General features: G+C 39.5%; 1 protein-coding gene across 2 annotated transcripts; it reads right to left on the bottom strand.

Annotated features, from left to right (window-relative positions):
• Positions 1-1310: 1310 nt before the first annotated feature.
• Positions 1311-24708, bottom strand: LOC18434228 (uncharacterized). 2 transcript variants are annotated; one of them, XM_011625067.3, is made up of 14 exons: positions 24354-24708; positions 23510-23631; positions 19721-19782; positions 18719-18806; positions 18534-18595; positions 18276-18372; positions 15066-15566; positions 13779-14501; positions 12801-12965; positions 3287-3394; positions 3038-3121; positions 2452-2593; positions 2145-2190; positions 1311-1964 (listed from the first exon to the last, which is right to left on the bottom strand). In XM_011625067.3, the coding sequence occupies exons 2-14, from the start codon at positions 23606-23608 to the stop codon at positions 1826-1828; spliced, it is 2316 nt and encodes a 771-aa protein (XP_011623369.1). In that variant the 5' UTR covers positions 23609-23631; positions 24354-24708; the 3' UTR covers positions 1311-1825. The 2 variants fall into 2 exon arrangements, with proteins under 2 accessions (XP_011623369.1, XP_088724192.1); XM_088868066.1 differs by having other exon boundaries at positions 18682-18806.
• Positions 24709-26570: the final 1862 nt, after the last annotated feature.

Here is a 26570-nt window from a genome sequence, read left to right on the forward strand (position 1 = left end):
TACTTTGCTCTTTGGCTCGCTTAGTGCTTAGGCGCTCCTTGACTCGCTCAATGTGCACATTGATTTGAGTTGGATGCACGTCTTTGATTGGTAAGACAGTTCAGGTAAACAAAGAAAGTCTGCTAAAGAACTTCATCACCTCTTTCTTACAGACAACTACATGGAAGAGCTACCATTCTCTTTTGTACGAGATCAAGAATCCAGAAAAGAGAGAAGAGATCAAGAATCCCTAAAAGAGAGAAAAACACCAGTTGCCCTTGATCAAGAGACGAATGAATAGGAAAGTGATATGGCAGGTGCGGTTAGAAAGAAAAAGAAGGCTCATTTCCTTCTATCTGTTTCAAGCCCTGAATTCTCAAAACAACATAATCAGAACTTACGAGTTTAAGACTGAAACAACCTAGCACCGATAATCAATCGCAATCAGACTGCAAACCTAATAAATCATATCCACCTTTCTTAACTCACGATCAAGCTAATATCCGAGACTTTGCAGCGCATGGTTCTATATTCTCAACCTTTAATTGCTCTCCTGTACTCGCAAACCATTGTTCGCAAAATCACCTTACCTAACCATTAACCACCCGGTTAGATCGAAACCTACCAATGTTTGAAACAGTTAAGGTAATCAACCAGTATTTTTAAAAATAAAAATAAAAATAAATGTATATAAATTTTCAAAAATATAGAATTTGATTTGTCCTACATTTTTAAACATTAGTTACATTGTAGTAAAGACTAAAAATTGTTTTGATCATTAATACTCACTTTTATTTCCCATCTTTTTTAAAAAAATTTAAAAATAACCCTTACAAAATATAAAATAAGTTAAAAATCCATTTTTTTCATTAATTTTCATCTTCATTTGAAAGTGTCTTGTTTTAATCATTCTTCATATGTTTTTCATATTTTAGTAAAAATAAATTGTATTTTTTTCACACCTTTTTTACCGCCCAAGACTTATCCGGTGAGAGCAGTTGAATCGGTAGGTTTGCCGGTTAAGCCGGTTAAACCGCTTCCAAGCCCATGTCCGGTTAACCGTTCCAATTTGATTTTGCGAACACTGACGCAAACCATTAGGAATGTCGGTCCCTCAGCATCTTATCCTCCGTTGAATGGACCAAGAAAACGGAATAAAAGGCGCCGCAGGATTCATTTATAAGACTATAAATGAAGCTATTTTTGAGCCATTATTCAAGCAAAATATCAAAATCACGAATCCTTTCAATGAAAAATGCTTAAATTATACAAATACAACATTGTCTATTTACTTCAAACCTAGAAACATTCAATTCAACAAAGCAAAGATATAACTTCTTCAATATGGTCTTATTAGCCCATTCCATCAAAACATGTAATTATACAACACAGAAATGCCAATTACATTATCAACCAACCGATGGGAGAGTGAGAGAACCATCAAACTAATGGCCCAGCCTCCCGCGCGGCCCCCCACCAGGGACGACCAACTGAAGATGGGAAAAAAAAAAATACAAAGGAAAGAAAGAGAAACAAAAGGACCTTGGAAACCTCATAGAAAGCCATACACAAATCAATGCAAGATTATACAACCACAAGTGATCAAAGAGCACAACACCACATTGGTCACAAACTCTTTGCCTTCTCAAAGACAGAACTCACATAATACACCCTTCCCCCACACTGATCTTACAAGGCTGCTGGAAATGGCAGCCAGAAAAGATACACTTACATTGGCACCCCGAAATTCCAGCAATTAATTCGCTGGAAAACTGAAGAGAAGCATGAAACCGGCGAGACTCCACCCATTGAGTGTAGTTTGAGAGAGGCTAAAACTTTCTAGTTTCTAGCCAAAAGGGTTTCCTCCAGATGAAGAGAAAGAGTTTTGAGAAGAAAGATTGGGGGCACCGGCAACTGGGTGTTGGAGGGACCCGTATGAGTTTAGAGCAGAGGCCTCGCTACCATACCGAGGGAGTCCTGGTTGACTGCAAAATCACCATGGATCACCCAACAATGAGAAAGAGGAAAGAAGAGAATCTGTGTTTTGAGAGAGAGGAAAAGAATTTGTGAAACAAATAATCTGCAAAATAATTTAAAGGGGAAAAATAGATGAGGGAGACAATGCAACAACAAGAGGGAGAGAGAGAGAGAGAGAGAGAGAGTACCTAAGAGATGGCACGCTGGTTGACATTTGTTGAGCCATATAAGCACCTGACCGAGACAAACAAGCCATTAGAACAGTCGAAATCAATGCAAACCTTAATCCCCCCCCCCGCCCCCAAAAAAAAAAAAAAAAGCCCTATTAGTACCCATATTTTGTCCTCAAAACAATTTGCCCCAAAAAAAAACATATTTTCATATTTTTAGTCAATAAAGCCTCATCACAATCAACCAAAAAGATAGCATAAGCATTAAAAAAAGACCATAAAATAGAAGAGAGAAATAAGCAAACTATCATCAATGGCTGTTCACCTGGGGGCATTGCCATGGGATATGTGGAAACTTGAGGAGCTCTCCATTGTTGAACAGGAGCACCAAAACTTGAACTACGCATTAGGGCTTGACCAGCAATCAAGTTTGGTAGAGATGCTTGCAGTGGAACCAAAGATGGGAACTGTAAACCACATAGAGAAAGACATAGATAAATACAAACGCAATCATTTGTCTAACGGAGAAAATGGTAAAACAGAGAACTGAAACTGAATCACAACTTCAAACATCAAGTATGTCGCATAAGTTTCCTAAAAGCAATAAATGGGCATCTGCATGTTAAACAATGTGTAAGCTTGTAGCTGAAACAGACATCACCAGTAAATTTTATATCAAAGATAAGTCAATTATAAGAGAGGTTAGAGAGATGGGGGATAGCTACAAAGATACTTATCCAATTAAAGTCAATTCAGTGGCTTTACAGTGTGTGTGTTCGTAGGAGTGAGTGGGTGGGTGAGTGGGTGGGTGTGTGGGTGCACGTGAGAGAGAGAGAGAGAGAGAGAGAGTGGGGAGGGCAGGGCTCAAAGATGTAGAAAGATAAATCTAAATAAATTTGAAATAAGCTTACCGTAGGGCTACTCTGAACTGGGGCAGGGTCGAGATCAAATGGGTTGGTGGACTTCGATGATTGCCCTGGGAAAATTGGTGCAGCCTAAAGATGCAGAATCAGTAAAATCAAATTAAGTCATCGAAACCCATCATGAGTTCTTTTGTAAGGAAAAATTAAGTAATGATAATAAGAAAATAAAGAAATGGTATATCTAAAAAATAAATGGAAGTCTGGGATGTATAAAAAATCCCAAAAGACAGGCCCTACCCCTGCATTGGGAAATTGCATGGGAACAGCACCTATGCCAAGTTGTGGACCAGCTTGCCAAGCTGGGAGATGAACAGGAGCTGGTGAATAGAAAGCAGCAAAGAGATCCTGCAAGTAGTATCCATCTTTTTTAGAAAATAATTAAGGAATTATAGAATAGCAAGATTCATTTCTTTTCTACTTAGGAGAAATTTATTTCTTGTCAAAATCAACTGGATTTGAACAGCTCCAAAGAAAAGATAAATGACATACAGAAAAAAAGAAGCAATATGACAGGTTCCATCTTCACAAAATGTAGAATGAACCTCCTCACTAATAGTAGAAAACTGGACCCTCTAAAAATCTCTGGACACCGATCAAAAAAACACTTTCTTATTTAAAATCAAATTTATCTTTCAGCAGAAACCAATTCCTGTTCCAGCTAGGTCCCTTGCAGGAGAATGAATCCAAAACAAGGCCAGCATGCCAAATGGCCAGCCTATCCCTCTCCTCACCAGATCACCTTGTTTTTTTTTTTTTTGATAATGTTAAAACGATTTTGTATTGGAGAAAATAGAATACAAAAATTTGCTTCCAGGATGGAAGCTCTACGACAAAAATTGGCTCCCCACTAAGGGGGAGCTCTGTACAACACTACCTTAGGTGGAGAGAGAACTAGAAACGGAAACCAAGAAGAGAGGGAAAGGCTTCGGTCTGAGGAGTGAGTCTAATAAAATCCACTTGGTAACTTGCCGATTCTGCGTCCAAGTTGCTCTCTTGCCATACATGATTCAAAAGTGAGGGAAACTCCTTGTCAGGTGGGAAATTTCGTCAAAAATGTGTAGCAGGTACCAGGGACTTGCCGTGGAGCCAGATGCCCAGGAGATTTTGTTCTGGGAGTCACCTTCTATTACCAGGCCGGAGCTCCAGGATGGGTCGAAAAGTTTGAGGCCTTCTAGGGGGGCAAGAGCCACGGCTGTTTGCGCATCAGCGTGGCCAATGGATTTCGAGGAGGACAGAGCCTTGGTGATCAAGGAAAAGGCCACCAATACCAGCAAGGCCTGGATTCTGAGAAAACAGCCATCAAAATTGAGTTTGAAAAGCTATTCACAAGAAGGTTGTTGCTGATTGAGGTGAAGAATGGCCTACTAATCCGGATGAAAGGCCAAGGAGGGGAAGCCCTTAAAGGAGGGGTCGTTGGAGGCCCAAATTATTACTAGGGATTTATCTTTGTCAAAGAGGGCTGTCAAAGATAAGAATTCACCCCAGAATATCCTATTGTTGCGTTCGATCCAGAGGGTCCAAAATAAGGCAGCCAAAGAAGCCTTTTCAAAGCAAGATACCAGATTTTTGCCCAAGGATAGGGCTGGAGAGAGGAGAAGAGGAGGGGAACCAAGTAGGGAGTCACCATAGTTAGCACATCACCGTTTAATCGGCGACTTTTTCAAAAAATCAGCATTTTTATGGAAACAGTTTTAAAAGGCGACTTTTGAAAAGGTTGGCAAAAAATTGCATAGTTTTCATAAAAAAGTTTAAAACGCGCTTTTTTCATAATACGATTTAAATCAGGCCAAAAAAATGTATCTTTTTTTACCCATAATTGTTTTTTGAAAGATAAATTTTTTTTCCCTGTTTTGCGTATTGCAACCATTGCTACTTTCATGCTTTTGAAAAAAAATATTATTTAAAAAAAAAACCTAAAATAGAAATTTTTATCCCCACTATGTTCTTCAAAGCCACAGTTGCCGATTGAAGGTATGAATTTTTTTTTCCCTGTTTTTAAAAAAACATAAACAAATAGATGCAGATTTCAGTTGTTATTATGGAAAATTAGTGTAAATGAAATACTGTTTATAGCAAATCATTTTGTAAAGTAAATCATTGTGTAAAGAAAATCATACACATGCAGATTTCTATGATTATTTGTGATAATTGTTTTTATGAAAATACTGCTTATGGCACAAATTATAGTCAAAACATAGTCCTTTACTGATGAATGAGAAGCAGAGAGTGTGACTACAGGACCAAGTAATCAATATTTTGTTTTTGATTATGTGATAACAAAGATAAACAATATAGTGTAAATTGTAAGCTTACAGGAGCAAGCAATTGTACATATAGGATTAGTTAAACTTTAACCATAGTTATAGAGCCCATGACCATAGTCACCATACAATAGTTAAATCACTGTAATGAGAAACCAAAAATCGTGTATTTTTTTGGTACCTGCTAAGTAGGTGTGATGTTTAAGTATTTAATGAATAAATTTATATAGTATATTTGTCACCATACCATAGTTAAAGTATTTACTGAATAAATTTATATAGTATTATTTGTTTTTGGTATGTAATAAGCAGGTGTATCAATGAGTAGATTTTATATGATACATTTTTTTTAGTATATACTAGTTAATTATGTATTTAATATTGGATGATTGGATGAGAGTCACGAGGCATCTAAATTAATTGACTTAATTATATTAGTCTAGTAAAGTTTTTACGGATGAATTAGTTATTGATGGCTTTGACATAATTTTTATTTTATAGAATTTCAAAATTTCTAATATTATAAATTTATCCAATATTTTTACTCCGATTTTTTGAGCCTAATCCAATATATTAGCGATATCTTTATAAGAAGTATTTTTGCCAATTCGTATTTTTTAGCCGATTTTTTCATCCTACTTTTTAAAATAAAAATGATTTGTTTCTGATTTTATGGTGAGCCGATTTATTGATAGTTCCCGACTTGCTAACTATGGGAGTGACCCATTTCCATCTTAAAAAACATAGCAGGGCCCCCCACAACTCGTGTGCAATAGGGCAAAGGAGGGAGAGATGGATGTTGGTTTCTTCTGCTGCCTGACATATTGCGCAACAGTTGGGGATTGGCAAACCCCTTCTTTGCAATTGATAAACTGTGAAGACCCTTTCTGCGAGGGCAAGCCAGGAGAAAACCTTGATCTTGGGAGGGGCTAGGGTAGACCAAGCTTTAGCAGTGACGGAGGCAGGGGCATGAGGGTAGGTGGGGGGTTCAAGAAGCTTTTTGTAGAAGGAAGAGACTCAAAATTGTCCAGCAGGCGCTGGACATCAAAAGATCTTGGCTTCCCCTGAAAGAGGTAGGAAGGTGAAATGATGGAGGGACGAAAGACGTAAAAATTCTTGCATCTCATAGTTTGATGGTCAGCATCTGAAGGTACGAGTCAAGGTCCTTTAAGACCCCTGGGGTGGAAAGTAGCCTACACTGTGGCTTGGCGGTTGAGTGCATGAAGGAATAGAGAGGGGAAGAGGTCTTTTAGGGGGGTCTTGCCTATCCAAAGATCGAATCAAAACCTGAAATTATGCCGGCTCTAGGATGAAAGCGGATATGAGTTTTGAAGAGGTTGAGGATACTAAGGAGTGATCTCCATAGTCCTTAGGACCTACCATTGACTCTGCAATTAGGCATCCAGGAAGATTGGTGGTGGAGTTGATATTTGTGCCGAACCACTTGCGGCCACAAGTGGTTATCTTGGGTGGCATATCGCCACCACTTGCCCAACATGGCTAAGTTTGCCTTCTCGGGCCCCCAGATACTGAGTCCCCCTGGATAGCAAGGTCAGTATAACTTCTCCCAAGAAATAAGGTGGATTTTGTGGTTATGGTCATTGCCTGCCCATAAGAAATTTCTCATAAGCGTCTCGAGACGAGAGCGAATGGATGCCGGCATAAGAAAGAGGGACATGTGATAAATGGGCACTTTTAGCGAGAGTGGCCTTGATGAGGGTGACGCGTCCAAATTGCGAATTTTGGTCAAACTTGTCGATGATGTGTGCCAACAGGATATGTTTAGTTTACCAAGGTAGAGTGGAAGGCTGAGGTAAGTGGAGGGGAGACTTTCAGAAAGAACAGCCCCAAAGATCAACAAGGGCCTGGGTGGAAGGGAGATCCTATCCTTATCATTATTGACTTCTTCATATTGACTTTGAACCCAGCTACCCATTCAAAGCATTTGAGACTTGAGGAACAGAAGGAGAGTATCGACCTCCTTGGGGGAGACATCGCAGAAGACCAATGTGTCATCTGCATACAAAAGATGGGTGATTGTGGCGCCTTGAGATGAAATCTCGAAGCCATGACGAAGTTCTGAATGGAAAAGTCTTTGAATAGAGCGAATAAAGACCTCAACCACAATGGCAAAGAGGAAAGGAGAGAGAGAGTCGCCTTGCCGGAGACCCCTAGAAGAGGGAAAGAACCCCTTGGGGAATCCATTAATGAGGACAAGGAAGTGGAGATTGCTAATGCAACCATGGATCCATTCCCTCCACCGGCTACCAAAACCCATATGATTTTATCGAGGATCGCCCAATCAACATGGTCATATGCCTTTTCCCAATCAAGTTTAGCGACAAGACCATGGGATCTGAAGAGGTGTTTGGAATGTAAACATTCAAGAGCTATGAAGGCACCATCGAGAATTTGACAGTCCTTTACAAAAGCCCCTTGTTCGGGGCGAATAACATAAGCCAAAACGTCTCTGAGATGAGAGGCAAGGACTTTCGAAAGAATTTTATAGGTGCTATTAATGAGGCTAATGGGGTGGTAATCTTTGAGTTCTTTTGCCCCTTCGACTTTGGGAATGAGGGCAATGAATGTTTTATTGAGGGCCTTATGTAGGGTACCCGCTCAAAGAATTCTTGGAAGAAAGCAAGGAAGTTGGGTCAAAGAGAGTTCCAAAAGGATTTGAAGAATGCAACGGGGAATCCATCGGGCTCAAAGGCTCGATCTTGACCAAGCTGTTGTATGGCCTGAAGGATTTTGTCCTCGGTAAAGGGCATTTCGAGCCATGAGGCCTTCTCAGGCGGAAGGAGGAGAAAAGATAGGTCACCCATCGAAGGTTTAGGACTAGAAGGGGCAAAGAAAAGGTCTTTGAAGAAAGTGAGGATTTCCCTTACGACCTCTGTGGGCTCTTCGAAAAGATCGAGTCCTCGACTCTGATGCGTGCGATTGAGTTGTCTAGCCTCGGAAGAAAGTGGTGTTAAGGTCCCCCAATTTTAACCACTTCACTCTGGACGTTTGATACCAGTAAGTTCGTTCATGTTTGAAAAGCAACTGGTATTCAATGTTGAGTTGGACTCCCTGTTGTCTCTCAGCTTCTGTTAAAGTACAATGCTCTTCGAGGACATCCCAATTCCGGATGGACCATGAGGGGAGGTCCTTGCAGGAATGGAAGTTGTCAAGCAGGTGCTTACTCTTATCTTTCACTGATGCTTTGAGCATCCGAATTTTGCTCTGGCGGCAGTAACCAGCCCTACCCGAGACCTGAGAAGCGAAGGAATTCCACCACTGAGGGACCAGAGCTTGGCTCGTCGAGCCAAGTTCAATTAAACCTAAAAGGTTTGGGGCCTCTGGGCACAGGCTTGGTGTTTAGAAGGATAGGGCAATGGTCGAGGCCGATTGGGGCAAAGCCAAGGCATGGGAGCCTGGAAAAGAAGCGTCCAATTTGGTGGAGAGCAAAAATCTATCTAGTTTAGAAAGGGAGGGAGCGGAAGCGTGGGTAGACCACGTGAAGCGAGCCCTTCCAATAGGACGTCAATCAGAATGTGTCTTGAGATGCAATCAGAGAAATAGAGCATCCCCGGGGAAATTCTTGGAAGGGAATTGCACTCATACGACCATCTTGTTATGTTGAAGTCGCCACCAGTGCACCACCTTGAGGGAGGAATTGTTTCTACAAGCCAGTTCATTCCACAACTGGTCTCTACGGTTTTCGAAGTGGGACCAGTAGACGGCCGTGAACTTCCAAAGGAGACCATTTGAGACTCTTGAGAGAATCATTGTTGCTGAGTAGGGTGCAATGTGAAACAATGAGAAGACATGGAGAGACGAATCCCAAATGATCCAAATGCCACCCGATGCTCCCTCAGCGGGTAGGGCAATCTATTTGCAAGGTCTACAGCCCCAGACCTAACCAGGTGAAGAGAAGGGGAAGGCATTTTAGTTCTGGATAGAGTGGGGATAGTGGGGCAATGGCGGGTACAAGTATCTCGCACTGCATTTTGTTTAGTCAGGTGTCCCAGGCCCCAAGTGTTCCAAGAAAGTATTAACATGATGGGGTGGGTTGGGCGGGAGGGCATTTAGCGAAACAATGTCTTGAGGATGGGTTTTTAGGGTCTGAGGCCTCTGAGGGGGTAGTCTAAGGGGGTGGGGGTTGGGGAAGGGACACTCATAGTTTATGCTGCAGGCTAGTTTGGTAATTTCCCAGCAAACTTGTCCTTGTGTTTTGGAGCTAGAGAGGAGTCCTTCTTGAGAAATTCATGGAGAGCTTGTTGTGGGCCATTATAGTGGAGGCCCATCACTTAGAGTACCTTATTTACATTGCCTTGGGCTTGATCGAGATCTTCAATGAACTGAGAGTCAACCAACTCAAGGAAGTGGTAGAAGGAGCACTGAGAGGTGCTAGAGGAGTCATTGGGATGGAGACGAGCGCAAGGGCGAGGTGGCAAAGACCCTGAGGGTAGAAGGGAGGGGGGGAAATAAGGGAATGGCAGGGGGGGGAGGCAGAAGGGGGCCCATAAAGAAGGGGGAATGAGAAGGGGGATGGTGGAGCAGAGGGTTAAGAGGGAGAGAGAGAGGGGGAGAAGAGGGAGAAAAGAGGAGAGAGAGAGAGGGCAAAACCCCCAAGGAAGGAACAGGGGCAGGGATTTATGAGAAGGGGGGAGGGTGGTTGGGGTGGAGCGCCGAGAGCCACCAAAGGAAGGTCAGGCGAAAGGAAGCATCCAAGGGTGAGGGTAGAGGAAGACTAAAGAAGGGAAAGAAGAGGAAGGGAAACCAGCAATGAGGGAGAAGAGGGTGCAAAACGCCGAAGGCTGACGACCGAGGTAGAGGGGTGGGAGGGGTGGGCTATGTTTTGCGGAAGCAAGATCATCTTCAACTCCAACAAAAGGGTTGAGGGACTTCCAAGAAGGCATTCGAGATGGGGGGTTGAAGGAGCTCCAAGAAAGAGGGGCTTCCAGGGAGTGTAGCCTGGGGAGCTTTGAGAGGGGCTTCGTCAAGGGCGTTCAGTTATGACATGGAGAGAGGGGGGTGGTCGTCGCTACAGAGGGAGATGAGGGGTGGCGAAGAAACTAGGGAAAATATCTCCATACCTCTCATTTTTAAGCTTTATATCTCACTAGACCCAAGGTTTCAAAACATATCTTGGGTCATAGAAATTCTAAGTCTTGTATCTTTTAACCCCCTAAACTAACTTTATCCCCTTTAAACCTATTTTTTTGCTCCAAACAAATATAATAAAGACATCCTTTCTAAACACCATCATTTCTCCTTTCACGTGATTTTCCCCTAAATCTCTCTCTCCATGAATTTTCCCAAACCCTCTCTCTCCCTATTTTCCCACTCTCTCTCTCCATGGTTTATTTTTCTTTATATATTTGCTTGATTCCTGTGGATTTTTACTATTGATTAGTTGGATATTATTCGCATATATGATTAACTGTATGTAGATTGGGCCTGTTTTTGGAACCCAAAATGAGAGAGGGGTTTCAGGAAACACGGGGTAGAGAGAGAACGAGAGACCTAGAGAGAAAAAGTGGGGGAAAATAAAAAGAGAGAAGGGGTTTGGGAGAATCTCTAAGAAGAGAGGGAAAGAGAAAAAATTGGGAGGAATATATCACGTAAAGAGATGAAGGGTTTAGAATGAGCATGTTTTATTTATATTTGTTAGGGCTAAAAAATAGTTAAAAGTGGGTAGAGTTAGTCAGGGGGTTAGGAGAAATATTTTAAATCCTTGGGTCTATTCAGATATGAAAACCAAAAATAGGGGGTATGAGGATATTTCCCCAAGAAACTATCAAGTCTGAGCTATGCGAGGGGGGAGGAAGGAGTAAAGGGTTTCCAGAGATGGCAGGAAGCGATGATGAGAGAAGGTCGAGAGAGGGGACAGCCGGCCAGGAGGAGCACAGCAAATCCATACAAGTGCTCACAGGAAGAGAATGCATGGGTGGGCAGCAGGGATAAAGTCAGAGGGGAAAGGCAGGGATGACGTCCTGTTAGGAGGGAGGAGGGTAGTGGTGGGCTGACAAGAGGACAGAATGGAGGACTGTTGAGGTGAGACATGGTGAAAAGTGGGAGGATCGGCCACATGGGATGGGGGAGAAAAGGGGAACGGGAAAGAAGAGAAGGACGGGTTGCACAATGGGGAGGAAGCAGGTGGCCAAGCAAGGAAAATCTGGTAGTAAAGGCCTCAATCTCTAACCAAAGCGAGGAGGGGATGGACTTGGGATCTGGCAACTGGATGGAGCCCATGGGGAGTGATTCAAGGGATTTCCAATGAATGGAGACGAGGGAACCAACCAGTTCGGCAGTGTTTGAGAGTTTTGGGCATGCAGACATGAAGAGGGATTTTGAAAGCTCGCAAACAGACCTTTTGGGTTTTGAATGCTTCAATTTCCTGGGACCAAGGGATGAGGGAGAGGGAGGCACCCCGAAAGCTGGAAGAGTGAGCCACACAGGCACTCTTAACGGCGGAGAAAAGGAAGTGGACTTGCCCATTCATGAGTTTCCTGCAACAGAGGTCGGGATTGCCCCCAAAGTTTCTGCAGCCATTTCTCAATGCCCCAGACATCATCTCGCCGAGGGTAAAAGCCAACCAGGGAAGATGAAAATTTGAGTTTGAAAGCAGGGTTTTGGCACCCGTGAAGAGGCCGGGGGGAGATGATGGGAAGAGGACGGGGTTGAGGAGTGGAGGAGTTAGAAGCAGCGAAAGGTGAGGCATGAGAAGCGAGATTTGGATGATAAGGAGCAGGCTGCAATGGGGTAAAACACAAAGAGGGGGCCATAGCTTTGGGGGGGTTGATGAGGTGAGAATAATGGGAGTAGAGTTGAGGAAAGGAGTTAAGGGGGAAGCCCTGGGATGGAGCCATTCACAAAGGGAAACTCTGGATTTGAATGTCTCTCTTTCAGTTCAGAAAATATCACCTCGTTTATTTTGAACTCAAGTTCTTTCTGGATATCAGATTTTGGACTAGATTATCCGATTCACAAAGTATTAGTTGGTTCCCAGATTAAGACTCATATAACCACACTGAATTCAGTCCAGTTCCCTCACTAGTTTAACTATGGTAACTGTACGGGTTACAGAGAGTCAAAGGTAACATGGACTATATTCAATAAAAAAGCACATTTTATCATCAAAAAACAATCAACCCATAGGAACTAATAAATTCAGGCCACAGGGGCCCTAGACCAAAACAGAGCCCAGCACCCAGCCTGTCATGAATTTCGGAAATTAGTCAATCCAGAACTGAACCGCTGCTTCAAGTTCACAACCACAATGCCAGCTACCAAAAGGGAAAAAGAAAAAAGAAGAATAAAACTTGACAAGAAAAAATATCTTAAAAGAAGGTATACAATAATCCAACGAACAATGGAAGCCATAATACATTGGGTCCCATTATCTCTCTACCAACAGTGATGAAGTAAAACACTGTGGCTATGGTTTTCAATAGTCCATTAGGTTATACTTCCTCAAACATTAATTTGAAACATGTTCTTACCTCAGGAAGTGCATGCCTTCCCGTTGGTTTAGGTTCTGGTGGGGGAGGTTGTGATTCATCTTTCCGTGAGGTTTCTTGAGGTTGTTTGGGTGCAACTTGAGATGGTTGTCCTGGCTGTGCAGTTAAAGATGCTTGCGTGCTTGGTCCAGGCAATGCGTTCCATGGCTGCCAAGCAGAATGCACCAAAGAAAAACACTTTCTTATTTCTCTCTATTCGAAAGAGAAAAAAAAAACCATGTTACTTGCAAAAATGATAATCAAGCACCAAATGGTTCATGCAGATGGTACTGTAGTACATAACAAAAGGCAAAAACAAAAAAAAGCAGGAAACAGTAAAAGGCATTTGAGGTTTTAGCAGGATTTAGTGGGCCAAATTTTAGAGGAAAGATGTTTGAAGTTTATGCCACCAACAAATTACTTTCTGTATTTTGAGTGGCTTTATCCTGCCCTTATTTCATGATAACTTTATATGACTTCTTTTCCATCAGAAAGTTATTCCAAAAACTTACGGGAGAAGTACAACATAACAATCCAAAACTCCAAAATACTAATAAAAGACAGAAGAAGTCGTTTAGAACTTTGTGACATTACCGAGTACATTTTCACCAAAAAGAAGTGGACAAATTTTGTTCCACCAAATTTCAGAAATCCAATGTGATTAACAAGAGGTCTAAAAGAACTATCATAAACATAAGGAAGAAATCATTCGGAACTTTCAGTGATCATCCAACACTCAACAAATGCCGGATTTTAATTGAACCAAATATCAGGGACAAGGATTCAGAAATGCAACAAACCAAAACATCAACCTAAAAAAAGAAAAAGAAAAAAAGGAATTCCAGAATTTGTAGCATACCCAAACACGGTTTCAGATAAATTTTACGACCAATGCAACCAAACTTTGAAAGAAAACATTCCAAGAAAAATGCATTCTTTCTAAGAAAAAGTTTAAAAGTTCTGTAACATCATCGAGGTTACCTGACTGTTTGCAGCACCACTAACCGGCTGGTTAAGCTGTTGAGTTGTAGAGAGATTATCAGCACCTGGAAAGAGAAAAGTTTGTTGTTGCTGAGGTTGCTGTTGTTGTATAGATGGAAAGAGAGAAGCTTGTTGTTGTTGAGGCTGTTGTCTTTGGGCAAATGGATAGAGAGAAGGTGGTTGTTGCTGAGGCTGCTGTTGCTGCGTAGGTGGATATAGAGAAGGTTGTTGCTGCTGAGATTGTTGTTGCTGTGCAAGTGGAAAGAGAGAAGGTTGTTGTTGCTGAGGTTGCTGCTGTTGTACAATTGGAAAGAAAGAAGGTGCTTGTTGTTGAGGTTGCTGCTGCTGTGCAAAGTGCCATTGCCCATTACTTGCCAATGATTCAAGTCCACCCATGGATGGCATAGAGACACTGCCTACTGGTCCAGTGGTAGGGGTTAGTAACTGCGAAATTGCGGAAGCTGGAGCAGCTGGTGCAGTAGAAGGTGCGGCAGCCACCTTTTCCTGAGAACTAAAATCAAAAGAAGCCCAGTCATTTCCATCAACAACTGGAGTGGTTGAGGATTGAGGAACTGGTGGGGAGGCAAATGGGTCCTGCTGTATTGGAGTAGCAGGAGGAGGTTCAGGGACTGCACTGAAATCGATCAGACTTCCCGAGTTTTGCCTTTTCAGTTCTGGTGGGTTCCCATCAGTGGATCCCATGCTGCTTGAAGATGCAGTCCTCTGCCATAGGAAGAATGGAATGCTTCTCTTTTAGTAACAAATTAAGTTGTTTTCTGATCAGCAAGAAAGATAACCTTTTTAATAAGTACAAGCAGATCCTTTCTTCTTCTCCTTCTCCTGTTTTTACTCTTTTTTTGGGGATAAGTACTAAACATATTTCGGTGTTGACACAGACACTTACAACAATAAACATAACAGATACTCCTAAGGTATAGCTCAACTGCTGTGATGCAATATTCCAAATCCGAAAGTGGGGTGACAAACGGAGGTACCCCAATCATTTTTACTACTGCAATAGAATAAAGTAATCGATAACAATCTGAAGCCACTCATAGTTATTATGCAGGATCTCTATGCGACAAAAAGGGAAAAGCTAATATCAACCTTGAATAGTTCTTGTGATGGTAGATAAAGCTAGGTTTCAACCACAGCAGACAGGGCAAAACAATTGCTATTCTCATAGTTATGAGAGAATGAGTGAGTTTATAATTATTAAGAAAAGCCAGAGCATGAGTTATTTATCGCTAATCTGATGAATCTTAGTTTCAAAGATGAACACCTTACCTGTGTCTGAGGAGGGGGATCTAGACCCCTGCTACCACTTGGTCTTGGGGGATCACCAACCCGTAAAGGTGGAACATCATCCCCCAAAATATCCCTAACAGGTCGAACTGCTGGTGGACTAGCGACATCCGAACTCTTTTGAGAGTTGGGTGACCTCTCTTCAGGCTTGAATTGCACATCATCGCTTCTGTTCTGATTTCCATTTGCAGATCTATCTTCTCGGCGCCTATCATCTACGACCTCAAATCGTGCAGGACTTCTCCTGTAGGAATCTCCATACCGTTGATTTTCCTGATAAGGCCGATCATATTCATATCGACCAGGACTTCTTTTATCATCATATCTAGAATAACGGTCGTCATATCCTCTCTCTTGATCAGCCTTCCGAGGAGCAGGTCGATCATTATGACGTCGGTCGTATGTGTCCTCATATGGGGGACTACGAGAACTCCCACGATACGTATCAGTTCTTCTATTTTCATAGGCATCCTCCTGGTCGTTCTGCATTATAATTCAGAGTCACATTTTTATCAACTGGTGAATGGTACAGGAAAAGAATTATTCAAATTTCTTTTTGGGAACCATACGAAAAACTAACCAAGGGATAATGTACAACCACACCGGATTATGGCCAATACCAATCAAATGAAAGAGACAGTGAAGAGAAGTTAAGAGCGAATGATAGTAAGACGAATGTTGATGGCAAAAGAGTGGAACCCAACATTGAGATCAAGACATCTAATGAAATGATGGATGGTGGACAAAGAACAGGACGCGCCATTGGGGGTTTATGTACTGCTCTGGTAGGTACCAGTGCTTCCATCACTATCCATCATTTCAATGGATTTTAATGACCCAAATGAACTGATTTTCATTGGACAAGAACCAGCTCATTGTCAAAAGCATGTACAGTGAAAACTTGTTTTAAAAAACGCCAAGTCGAACCGGACTCGCCCGGTTCGACTCGGAAATAGTGAAAAAGGAACCGGATCGCCCAAAAATCGGAAATCGTCCGGTTCTAGAGAGAACCGGACGATTCTGTACAGTGAATCGCCGATTCACTGTACGGACTCGCCGATTCCGTACAGTGAATCGGCAATTCCGTACGGAATTTTTTTTTTTTTTTTTTTTTTTTTTTTTTTTTTTTTTTTTTTTTTTGGTAATCCATGATAGATTTTTTTGTAATCCATGATCGAATTTTTTGGTTTTTTGTAACCCATAATAGAATTTTTTGTAATCCATGATCGAAATGTTTGTTTTCTTTTTTTGTAATCCATGATCGATTTTTTTGTTTTTTTTTTTTTTTTTTTGTAACCCATGATAGAATTTTTTGTAATCCATGATCGAATGTTTTGTAATATATGATCGAAATGTTTGTTTTTTTTTTGTAATCCATGATCGAAATGTTTGTTTGTTTTTTTTTAATCCATGATTGAATTTTTTGTTTTTTGCTTTTTTTGTAACCCATGATAGAGTTTTTTGTAATCCATGATTGAATTTTTTGTAATCTATGATCGAACTATTTTTTTCTTTTTTTGTAATCCACGATTGAATTTTTTGTTTTTTTTGTTTGTTTTTTTTTGTAATCCATGATCGAATTTTATGTAATCCATGATCGAATTTTATGTAATCCATGATCGAATTTTATGTAATCCATGATTGAATTTTTTGAAAATTTGTGATTTTTTTTGTTTAATCCATGATCGAATTTTTTTTTGTAACCCATGATAGAATTTTTTGAAAATTTGTGAATTTTTTTTTAATCCATGATCGATTTTTTTGAAAATTTGTTTTTTTTTTTTTTAATCCATATTATTCAAAGAGAAAACGAGAGAGATGATGATTCTGAGGCCACCCTATCCCAGCCATATTATTCACATATCGAGTCCCAACAGCAACAGTGTAGGGATGAACACGAAATACTGTAAATTAAATGCTGAATGGCGGTTCATGCAGGGAAAGAACATATCAATATTCGCATATTCATTCAAAAACATGAAAATTCTTAATGGAGTACCCTCATTTTTTATTGAATTCCTAAAAACCAATATTTATAATGAATTTTAATAATTTTTTCGGATTTTTTTGAAGCTTTATTCTGACCGATTCACCCGATTCCGATCCGGATTGCCGATTCGCCGATCCGGATCGCCGATTCGCCGATCCGGATCGGTTTTTGAAAAGCCCGATCCGGGTCACCGATCCGGTTTTTAAACCATTGGTTATAACATAATAACATAACACATTATGTGGCTGCATCAAAGTTGTGCCAAGTGGGTGGGCTGGCAAAATGAACCTACCTAGGCGGTGCATAGCCCGCATGTGCAAGCATATGACACCACGTGATGCACCCACGCCTAGGAGGGGATACACCAGCCCAAGTGATGCATAGCTCTCATGTGCAGGCTGAACACAACCTGTGATGCACCCCCACATGAAGAGGTGGATATATTGCCCATGAGCAGCGCTAAAGAAGTCTTGTTCCCCTCAAAAGAGGAGAAAATGGTTTGGTTAAAAAGGGAGTTATTTAACCCCACCCCCAAATCCCTTAGAGCCAATCTTTATTCATTCTGAGGGGATTAAACTCAAAATCTGAGTTTTGGGATTTCAAACTTTGCACCTAACTTTGTAGATTTTTTGGGTAAAACATCAAGCTGATTTTCTCCTATAGTCCTATCTTTTGAAGGATTTTCCTGGAAGACTTATTGAATTATCGAGGCTTTCAAGAGGAAAGGAGCTTAAACCAAGAATCAAAGTATTTTAGACACTTTAATATTTCGCTATAGGCTACAGTACAGTTAGTTGCCAAATGCTGTGCTTGGTTTGTATAGCAGATGACCATTTGAATTTATTAAATGTAATGAATGGATTGGAGCATTTTATTTAAGATGATTATAAAACCCGTCTCTTACTCTTTATCAGTTGCTCCAACAACGTATATATTGGGGCCAATATAAAATTAGAAAGCCTAATACCACACAAGTCGTGTATTCTTATAAAATTTATATTTTTCAATACTTTATGTTTATTGTCCACATGGAAAGTGATGCACCCGCATTGAGAAGTATAGTGCATGGGAGCCCCTAGCACCTCAAGTCCACATCTCGTATTTGATTAACCTTGTTTGGAGCATATTATAAATAAACAAAGTGGCGTATAGTGAATACTGAGAAACAGTGTGCTGTAACTATTAACAATAGAATAACATACCATTCTACCCTTTGGAGGCTTATCGGTGCCCCGTTCCCCAGTATATCTTCTTTCCACATAAGCATGCCTAATGAAGTCTCTGAGCCTCTCAACATTACTGGGAGATAAACAGAAATAAGAACTTGGAATACAAAAAATGATATACACACACAACACTTATGTGCACGCATGCACACACAAACAAAAAAGGAACTAACCGCTTTTACAACCAGTACACTGGTGGCCTGAGAAATAGAACAAAAGGAAACTAATAAGAACCTGCTATCAGGAAGTGTATGACGATGTGCATCCCATTCTTTGAAATAGAACTCCTTTGCACGCTGTACAAATTATTAAGTAATTTCATTAAGAGTAGATATCAAAATAAGATACTACTACTACAAAGAAAATGAGAAGGACAGAACACCTCAATTGGTTCATGGTTAAGTATGCATGCGGCATACCTCATTCCCCCCTCCTTGAAGTGCGGTAACTTCTTGGGAGGTAAACTTGGCCATGGAAACTGATTTCACACGGTGAGTGAACTCTCGACTAACATAATGTTAGGAAAAACAAACAAAGTCAACAAATATCAACATAATATCAGAAAGGCACGCTAAAATATCAAGACAATGCCTGAAACACCCACACAAGTCATTGAGGTGCTCCAGGGGATGAGGATTTTATAACAGTGCCATATTAATTAATTTAATCAGATGCAAATTACTAATAGTGCATTAGGAGACAGTTCAAAACAGCACTTTATGGGAGCCCCCAAATTAAAGTCCACATTTTACATTATATTTGGGAAGGGATCTGGACCACTTATTTCTTTTATTGTACAGAACAGTACCCCTGCGACATTACTGGGCTTTTTTTCACAGGGCTATTTCATCACCCGTTCCAAAAGGATCCTAAACTACTCACATTAAGGTATTTTAAGTACCAAACTGGAGGTAACATAGCCATTTAAAAATTGAATAGTTCAGGAATTGGGGTTGGGCTCGAGTGGTTAGCAGTTGACGCCAAACAATGTTACATCTCAAGCTCAACTCCTACCACTAAACTACTCAAAAAGAACAGTCCAGGTACTGTTTTTTATTTTTTTTGAACCAAAAAAAAAAAAAAACCACCCAGGATTCAACACATCTCAAGTTCAAGTCCAGGTACTGGTTTTAAAATGGAAATTCTGAAGCTGTTTGATATTTTAATGTAGCAGAGTAGCACATCTTAAACCACCCAAGATTCAACATATCTCAACCCACCCAAGATTTAAATATGGATATGCATCAAATGTTGCTACTAGAGTAGTTCATTAAAGAGGAGGAGAAACTGGTACAGCTTCAGTGAGAGAAATTCTCAAATAAGATAAACCCAACTAAAGGGGGGCTTGTTCCCCAACCCCTATAAAAAATGAAAACAAAAGGAAGCAGCCACTTTAAGAACCCAAGTTGTTCAGAACGTACTGTATTCCACTACATGCGGTGCAAACAAATGTCCAGAAATTGGTACACACATATTGCGGGCCCTGGTTGCAAAAATAAAAGCAGAATCAGTTGCATTATAGATTTTAGAATTGGAATAGGTAAAAACCAATAATTTCTTCTAAACTTATGTAAAAAGCAATAATTTCTTCCAAACTCAATTAACCGAAACCACCGCTGAAGGAAGTCAAATTAAATAGCTAAACACGGAATCAACAATTAGAATTTTTTGCTTCCCCCCCCAACATACCACTTCCTGACCCACACCAAAGGAGTTCATAAAAAGGCACTGAACATGCACAGGACATATCATTCATATAAATTTTGCAACTAATGCAAGAAGCATGCAAGATATCACAAACTATAACACATGCTTTCAAAAAAACTTTGTTAAAGCAAACTTCTCCGAATAGTTTAAAACACATTTTTACCAGATTTTTTAGAAGTTCTGGAAGAAACCTTCTTTGCCCTTTATTCCAAGCTGCTGGAGGAATATCAAAAAGGGAATCTGATATGCACCTTTTTTTCGAATTTATGAGGCCAAAAGAATCTTAAAACATTTGACTTCATGCCTAAAAGTATTGGAAAGCTTCCTGCAAAATATTGCATCTGAAGAAGAATGAAAAGCCCCCACAATTTCCCATTCTGAGAGATAATAATGGCCATGACCCACCTCCCGCACAACTTCAACCAACCATCTCAGAATATTGTGAGAACAGGATCCCCCATGGCATGAAGAAATCTGCCTCATCTTCAATATTACCTCAATTTTAGTGTAAGGAATGAACTTAAAACATACACCGTAATTGAAATATATGAGAATCAGACAATTGATTATATTGAGGGCAAAGGCCTCTTATGTTATATCTGTAATATGAATGACTTTCACCTGATGAATTTATATAAAAGAATTTGATTCATCATTTTTATGGAAACATCATTCAGAAACTGTTCTTTATAATTTATCAGGCTTCATTTGTATGGGAATATGCTCACAAAACCTCAATCAGTTCATTTCTTCACGGTATAAGCCCCCCCAAAAGCCTACAGAATGCTTCTCTGACAGGCTTCCACCACTGGTGTACGTTCAGCTCCAATTCCTACCCCAATAGAAACTTAAGATGTTCAGTGTCTAACAAGTAGTTCTCGATACCTTCCAATGTTGACAACTCAATAAAAGACTCTAGAAGCTTTAAGAACCAATGGGTGATTAAGAATCTATAAGTGCACTAGCCAAAAATGGCAATCAACAATGATACCCACACTTTCGCCCCAAATAAAAGAAGGAAAAAAAAAAATTTAACGATGATATCGACACCAGCCTCACAAACAAAAGAAGTTGGGGTGGGGGGGTGGGGACCCTCACCAAACAAGGAAAAGTAAAGTATCATGTGGTAGAAACAGTGTTCATAATCCAGAATTTGCTCTGGGACTCCATGGGTGCCTGGAATGATTCCCAAATGCACTCACAAAGTCCTGGCCAAGTTCCCCAAAAAAGGCTCAAAAATTCCCAAAACCTTCAGGAAAAATATTAAAATGGAAAAATAGAAAAAATATAGAAAAAACAAAAAAAATGGATGATAATTTAATTTTTGTATACACATTATTTTTGGCCAGCCTTATTTTTTCGTTCTCTATAGAATCCAAAGCTTAAGATCAAACAAAAAATTTCAAGATCTCATACTTACAAGATTTTGAATATCAATAGGCTTAGGGACAAATTTTGAGGGTGAATCAAGGTGGCATTGCGAAAGCAAGCAAGAAAACAACTTCTACAAACTCTTATTTTTAAAAAAAAAACTCGCAAATATGATTTTTTTTTTTTTTTTTTTGGTGGAATCTAATGAACTTGATAGAGGATAGCAGAATATGCCTAAGGGTGGTGAATTTTGAGAGATGACTCAAACAATGACGAAGATGGACAAAATGGGCCTCATAGTTCCACAACCTCCTACCCTTTATCATAAAAGTGTCCAACAAGAAAAGTTTTTGTGGACTCCCCAAGTCCCTTGACCTCTCTAGAGTTCCCGTAGCAACTTGGTTGAGTACTGCTACAGTATAGGGCCCCAAAGAGTTGGGGGCCTTAAGGACTCAGCAGGCTGCTGAGTCCAAGTCAGCCTCGGTGAGTTTCAAAAGACTGGATAGAAACAGCAGTAGCAATGATGTTTGTCTGTCTACCAACTTCACTCATATCTTGGTCTCTATCTTCCTTTCTAATGTATATGTTTTTGTTTGGATGGACTCTTTATGTAAATTGAATGTATGCTTCTTTCCATGATACAACATTAACAATCAATAGGTCAATACCAGAAAGTCATCTTTTTAGAAGTAGTTCTTTCTAGCATTATGTGCTACCATAAAAGTAGTTCTAAGTGATGCATTTGACCATGTTTGCTGTAGCCACCATCAATTCCCACTTCATATAGTCACCATCGGTTCCCACTTCATAATGAATCCATAAGATGACCTTGTGTAGTATAGCATTGATTACATACGGTGGTGGTATTGCACATTCCTTCATTACAAAATGTGATAAAACCACTGTCACCTTTGATGAGCATACCCCCTTTTCTTCTTCAGTTTCTTCTTCTTCTTTTTCTCCCCTTTTTTTGTTTTTTTGGGTATTGTAACAAGAGGTAACTTTTAAATCAAGTTGCCAAGAGACATAGAAAGTGAGGCATAAACAGTTAGGGATGGACAGAAAAAAAAGAAAACAACATTGGACACATCAAATATGATCTGGGAAACATGGTCCTACAAACAGGGCACTCCTACTATTCCCCTCACATGTTAGTGAGTCTGCCACATCGTTAGCCATTCGTGGGACATGCTGAACAGTGGCTGGCCACTCTTGACAAAGATCATCTGTTTCTTCTTCATTGTTAATGATATTTTCTCCCACATTTCATGCTGCTGCTCAAAACCCATTTTCTATCGTGGCTCTTATTCAAAAGTGAAATCATTAAATGACTTTGCACAATAGTTAATAGGTGTCATGTTCAGCAACTTCTACAGACAAATTTCTCCATTAACTCCCTACCTCCAACATTTAATAAAATCAAGCAGATTCTGCACATTTCTAAATATTTGCCATATTGGACCTGTTACCAACCAGAATTCATTTTATATCAATATGCATGAAACCATAAATTCATGTTGAAAACTCTCATGTATCAGTTTCTGTTCAATGTTGATAATTAGCTCTAACCCAACCACACCCTTCTCAATGTAATCTTCAAAAAGATGAAGGGTCCTAGACTAATTAAGTGAACTTTGGTTTCTTTCTCATCACTAACATCTCAGCAACTGGTGAACGATCACACAAATACCAATAAAAAGCATAATATTAAATAATTTATGAAACGTGAATGCCCATACACTCTTTTATAGAGAAATTCATTAGCACCTGATTTTGACTAGAATCACATTAGCAAATGTTAAACTCGACAAGTGAAGTTCCTCTGTCCTTCTTGGAGATTTAAGCCCCTAGGGCTAACATGAGGAAAGGAAAAAAGATGGAAGAGCAAGATATTCCAGAAACTAACAAACCCCAACAAATGTCGACACGGTGACAAAGGCAGAAATTATTTCTTTATCTTTGTGAGGATTGACAATTAAATTCCATTCATTGCAATATCATAATAAACACAACAAATGGGAACATAAGGAAATGTGAAAGGCAAAAACTGTTGTACTTAACAATCAGAATGCCACAAATTCAACGTAGACAGAGAAGAATAAACTATGCAAGCTCCACTGCATAAAGCTTACCAGGCTGTTGCAATTTATACATCTTCGATTCGCAGGGAGCTTTAGAAGACCCCGAATAATCTTCTCATTCTTTTCATCTTCCTTCATTCTGTTTGCCATTACCCCAATATTTCCACTGCGGTCTAATTAAATCAAATATATCAAACACTAATCAAAATCACTCAAGAAGTAAATGGAGCTCCCCCAACTAACCAAAATTCATTAACATCAGTGCGTCAAATCTCAGTTTTCATCAATCAAGAAAGCAGTTACAATGTCAAAACCCCAGATCCAAAACAATAAGATCCTTGCTCAAGGTGAGACAAGATTTTGTGTGTGTATATTTGTATATATGATAAAGGAAACAAAATAGTAGAGTGCAAAAGACCCAAAAACAATTATCCCATACGGAAAAATGGATTTCCCAGATTTATACAATGTGAACGTGGCATCAAATATAATTCAGTTTTCCCACACAGATTTCCAAAAAAATTCAAAAATAACAACAAAGACATAATCAGTTAATCAATGTAATTTTTCAGTGCCAACACTTGTTAACATTTATCACACCAAACACCAAAACAAACATCGTTTTCAGTTTCCCTTTTCAAGCTAAGAACATACTTAATTGTAATTATCGACTAATATCAAAATCATTCACATCTAATATTGCAAAAAAATAAATTTTCAAAATGAAAAGGACCCAAAAATACAAAAAAGCCCCACGAAAACTGCAAAAGAAACCAAGATCTGAGACCATAAACCAAAATCATCAGCTTAAAATCCCAAACTAAAACACAGTGTAAGATCTTCAAAAAAGCAATAACAGTTCCAGAACAAAGTGATTTTACCAAATTTAACCAACCTTTTATCCCCTTCAATTGAGGAATTATTGAGCTCAATAACAGCAAATTCCGAGGAGAATGTCAAAAATTCCCAAGGATCGTGGAAAATGAGCTAAAAAGCACATATATATGAAGCGATCGTCCTTCACACCTTTCCTCTCTCTCTCTCTCTTCTCTCTTCTCTCTCTCTCTCTTCTCTCTTCTCTCTCTCTCTCTTCTCTCTTCTCTCTCTCTCTCTTCTCTCTCTCTAGTTTAGGGCCTCCCACTGGTTCAAGAATTTAGGGCTCGTCTCTCGACCAATTACAGAGATCAGAGAACCATAATTTAGGGCTTCTCTGGTTCTCTCTCCTCACTCTCTCCTCTCTCTACTTCCTCTCTCTTCAAAAAAGGGGGGCGTTATTATATGTGCAAGCCAGGTGGGGTCAAGCACAGCAAACGTTGCCGGTTTTTCCGGTGAAGCGACCGGATTTTGCCGGTCCTTTGTACTGAATCCGTAGTGAAAAAGGAAAACTGACCATAATGCCCCAACATTTCTGGAAATGGCATGAGCACCCGCAGAAGGCGCTTTTGTGTATTCATTTGTACATGGCAAATTTATAAATAGGAAAATATAGAATGAGACCATTCACCTTTATTTTTGTATAAAGTGGTCACAATTAATTTTGATTATTAGATGAAAAATTTGGTGACTACATTTATTACATTGACTAAGTTCAAAAACATTTTTCGAAATGGTAGAAGCACCTTCAAAAGGCGCTTTTGCGCATAAGCACAATAGTCCTCGAGTATTCATTTATACTTGAGAAATTTATTGAAAAGAAAGTATAGAATGAGACTATTTACTTTTGTACAAGGTGGTCATAATTAATATTAACCATTGAATATAAAATTAGGTGGCTGCATTTATTCCATTTACCGAGTTCAAACTTCAAAATAAATTTTCTTAAACTTTATGATACACCCAAATCATCAAATTTCACATCAGATGGTTGTAAGTAATTATGACATGTTTGTATCAAAGGTAAATGGTCTCATACTCAATCTTTTTATTAAAACATCTATAAGAGGTAAAAGTTGATATGGAAAAGGAAAATTGTTTCATGCGGGTTGGACCAAATTTCCTATATACGGTTCAAAATTGTAAAGCAGCATCCATCTTAAAGATGGATGCAAGTAGGTGGTCCTTCTAAAAACAATGGAAACGAACGGTCCAAATGCTTTGTTAATGGAATTATTATCTCTAGTTTTTAAAATTTATCTATCTTTTCATATTCACGATCTCCATGTTAGAGATTACATGTCTTTAAAAATTAAGTCCAAAAACCCATCTCAAAAATAGATTTTTAAGAGGGGCTGCATTTCTACATGTGCGGGCTTGGCCCACATGCTAACCACGTCCTATGGAAAGACATACCATGATACTGTTATTTTTATTACATAGAGGTCACAATTACTCTTGTCCATCGGATTTTAAAATCAAGTGGTTGCAAGTATGTCATTGATTAGACTCGAAGTTTTTTAAAAAAAAATCTCAAACTTTGTAATATACATCAAGCCATCCAATTTCACATCTAGTGACTAATAACAATTGTGACATCCTTGTTACAAAGATCAATAATCTCATAATATACAATCATAGTTAATATTTTAATCATTTATAATTGTTCCAACTCAAGATCATGTATTTTTTATGGACGTTACAAGATGTGCCATTATTAAAACTTAGAATCCCTTTCTTTTTCGATTTCCATATATGGTCAAATAGAGGGTTTTTCATCATTGGAACAACCTTTTTCTTTAAGCTTTTTTATATGTACTTACTTTTATAGTTCATTATATAAACTTTTTTCTAATTGTATTAAGGTCAAGCCCCAAAATAGCGTAAAATAAATGGTGCCAACTCAAGCCCTATAATGGGTGCCAACTCAGGCACCTGATGATTTGAGTCAAATCACTAATTCACGAGTCAAGTGGTCAATTCAGTCTCAAGAATCATCTAGTAAAAGAATAACAAAGTCACCTAAGTCCCAACAGTGATCAGGTGGTTCACTGTAGTGACTGCTCTACTCTTGGGGTCCTTTTAGAGCCGCAACCACCTTGGGTCGGATTCGGATGGATCAGACTCGAATGTTTTCAAATCAGTTGGCCTATTCATGAATCACCAATACGAAATCCGACCCACTCCTATTCATCATTTTTCATTTAACTAAATTGATTCTTTAGATTTGTAAATTATC

Source organism: Amborella trichopoda, chromosome 5 (assembly GCF_054954075.1).
Source record: "Amborella trichopoda isolate Santa Cruz 75 chromosome 5, AtrichopodaSantaCruz75HAP2 v2.0, whole genome shotgun sequence".
NCBI lineage: Eukaryota > Viridiplantae > Streptophyta > Magnoliopsida > Amborellales > Amborellaceae > Amborella > Amborella trichopoda.

What these genes read in the sequence shown, in the direction of transcription:
- LOC18434228 (XM_011625067.3), bottom strand. Translation starts at nt 23,608, where the DNA reads ATGGCAAACAGAATGAAGGAAGATGAAAAGAATGAGAAGATTATTCGG. An exon ending in GTGGTGCTGCAAACAGTCAG is followed by an intron (nt 12,966 to 13,778) that starts GTAACCTCGATG and finishes TCTGCTTGGCAG; the next exon opens with CCATGGAACGCATTGCCTGG. An exon ending in TGCAATTTCCCAATGCAGGG is followed by an intron (nt 3,122 to 3,286) that starts GTAGGGCCTGTC and finishes CTGCATCTTTAG; the next exon opens with GCTGCACCAATTTTCCCAGG.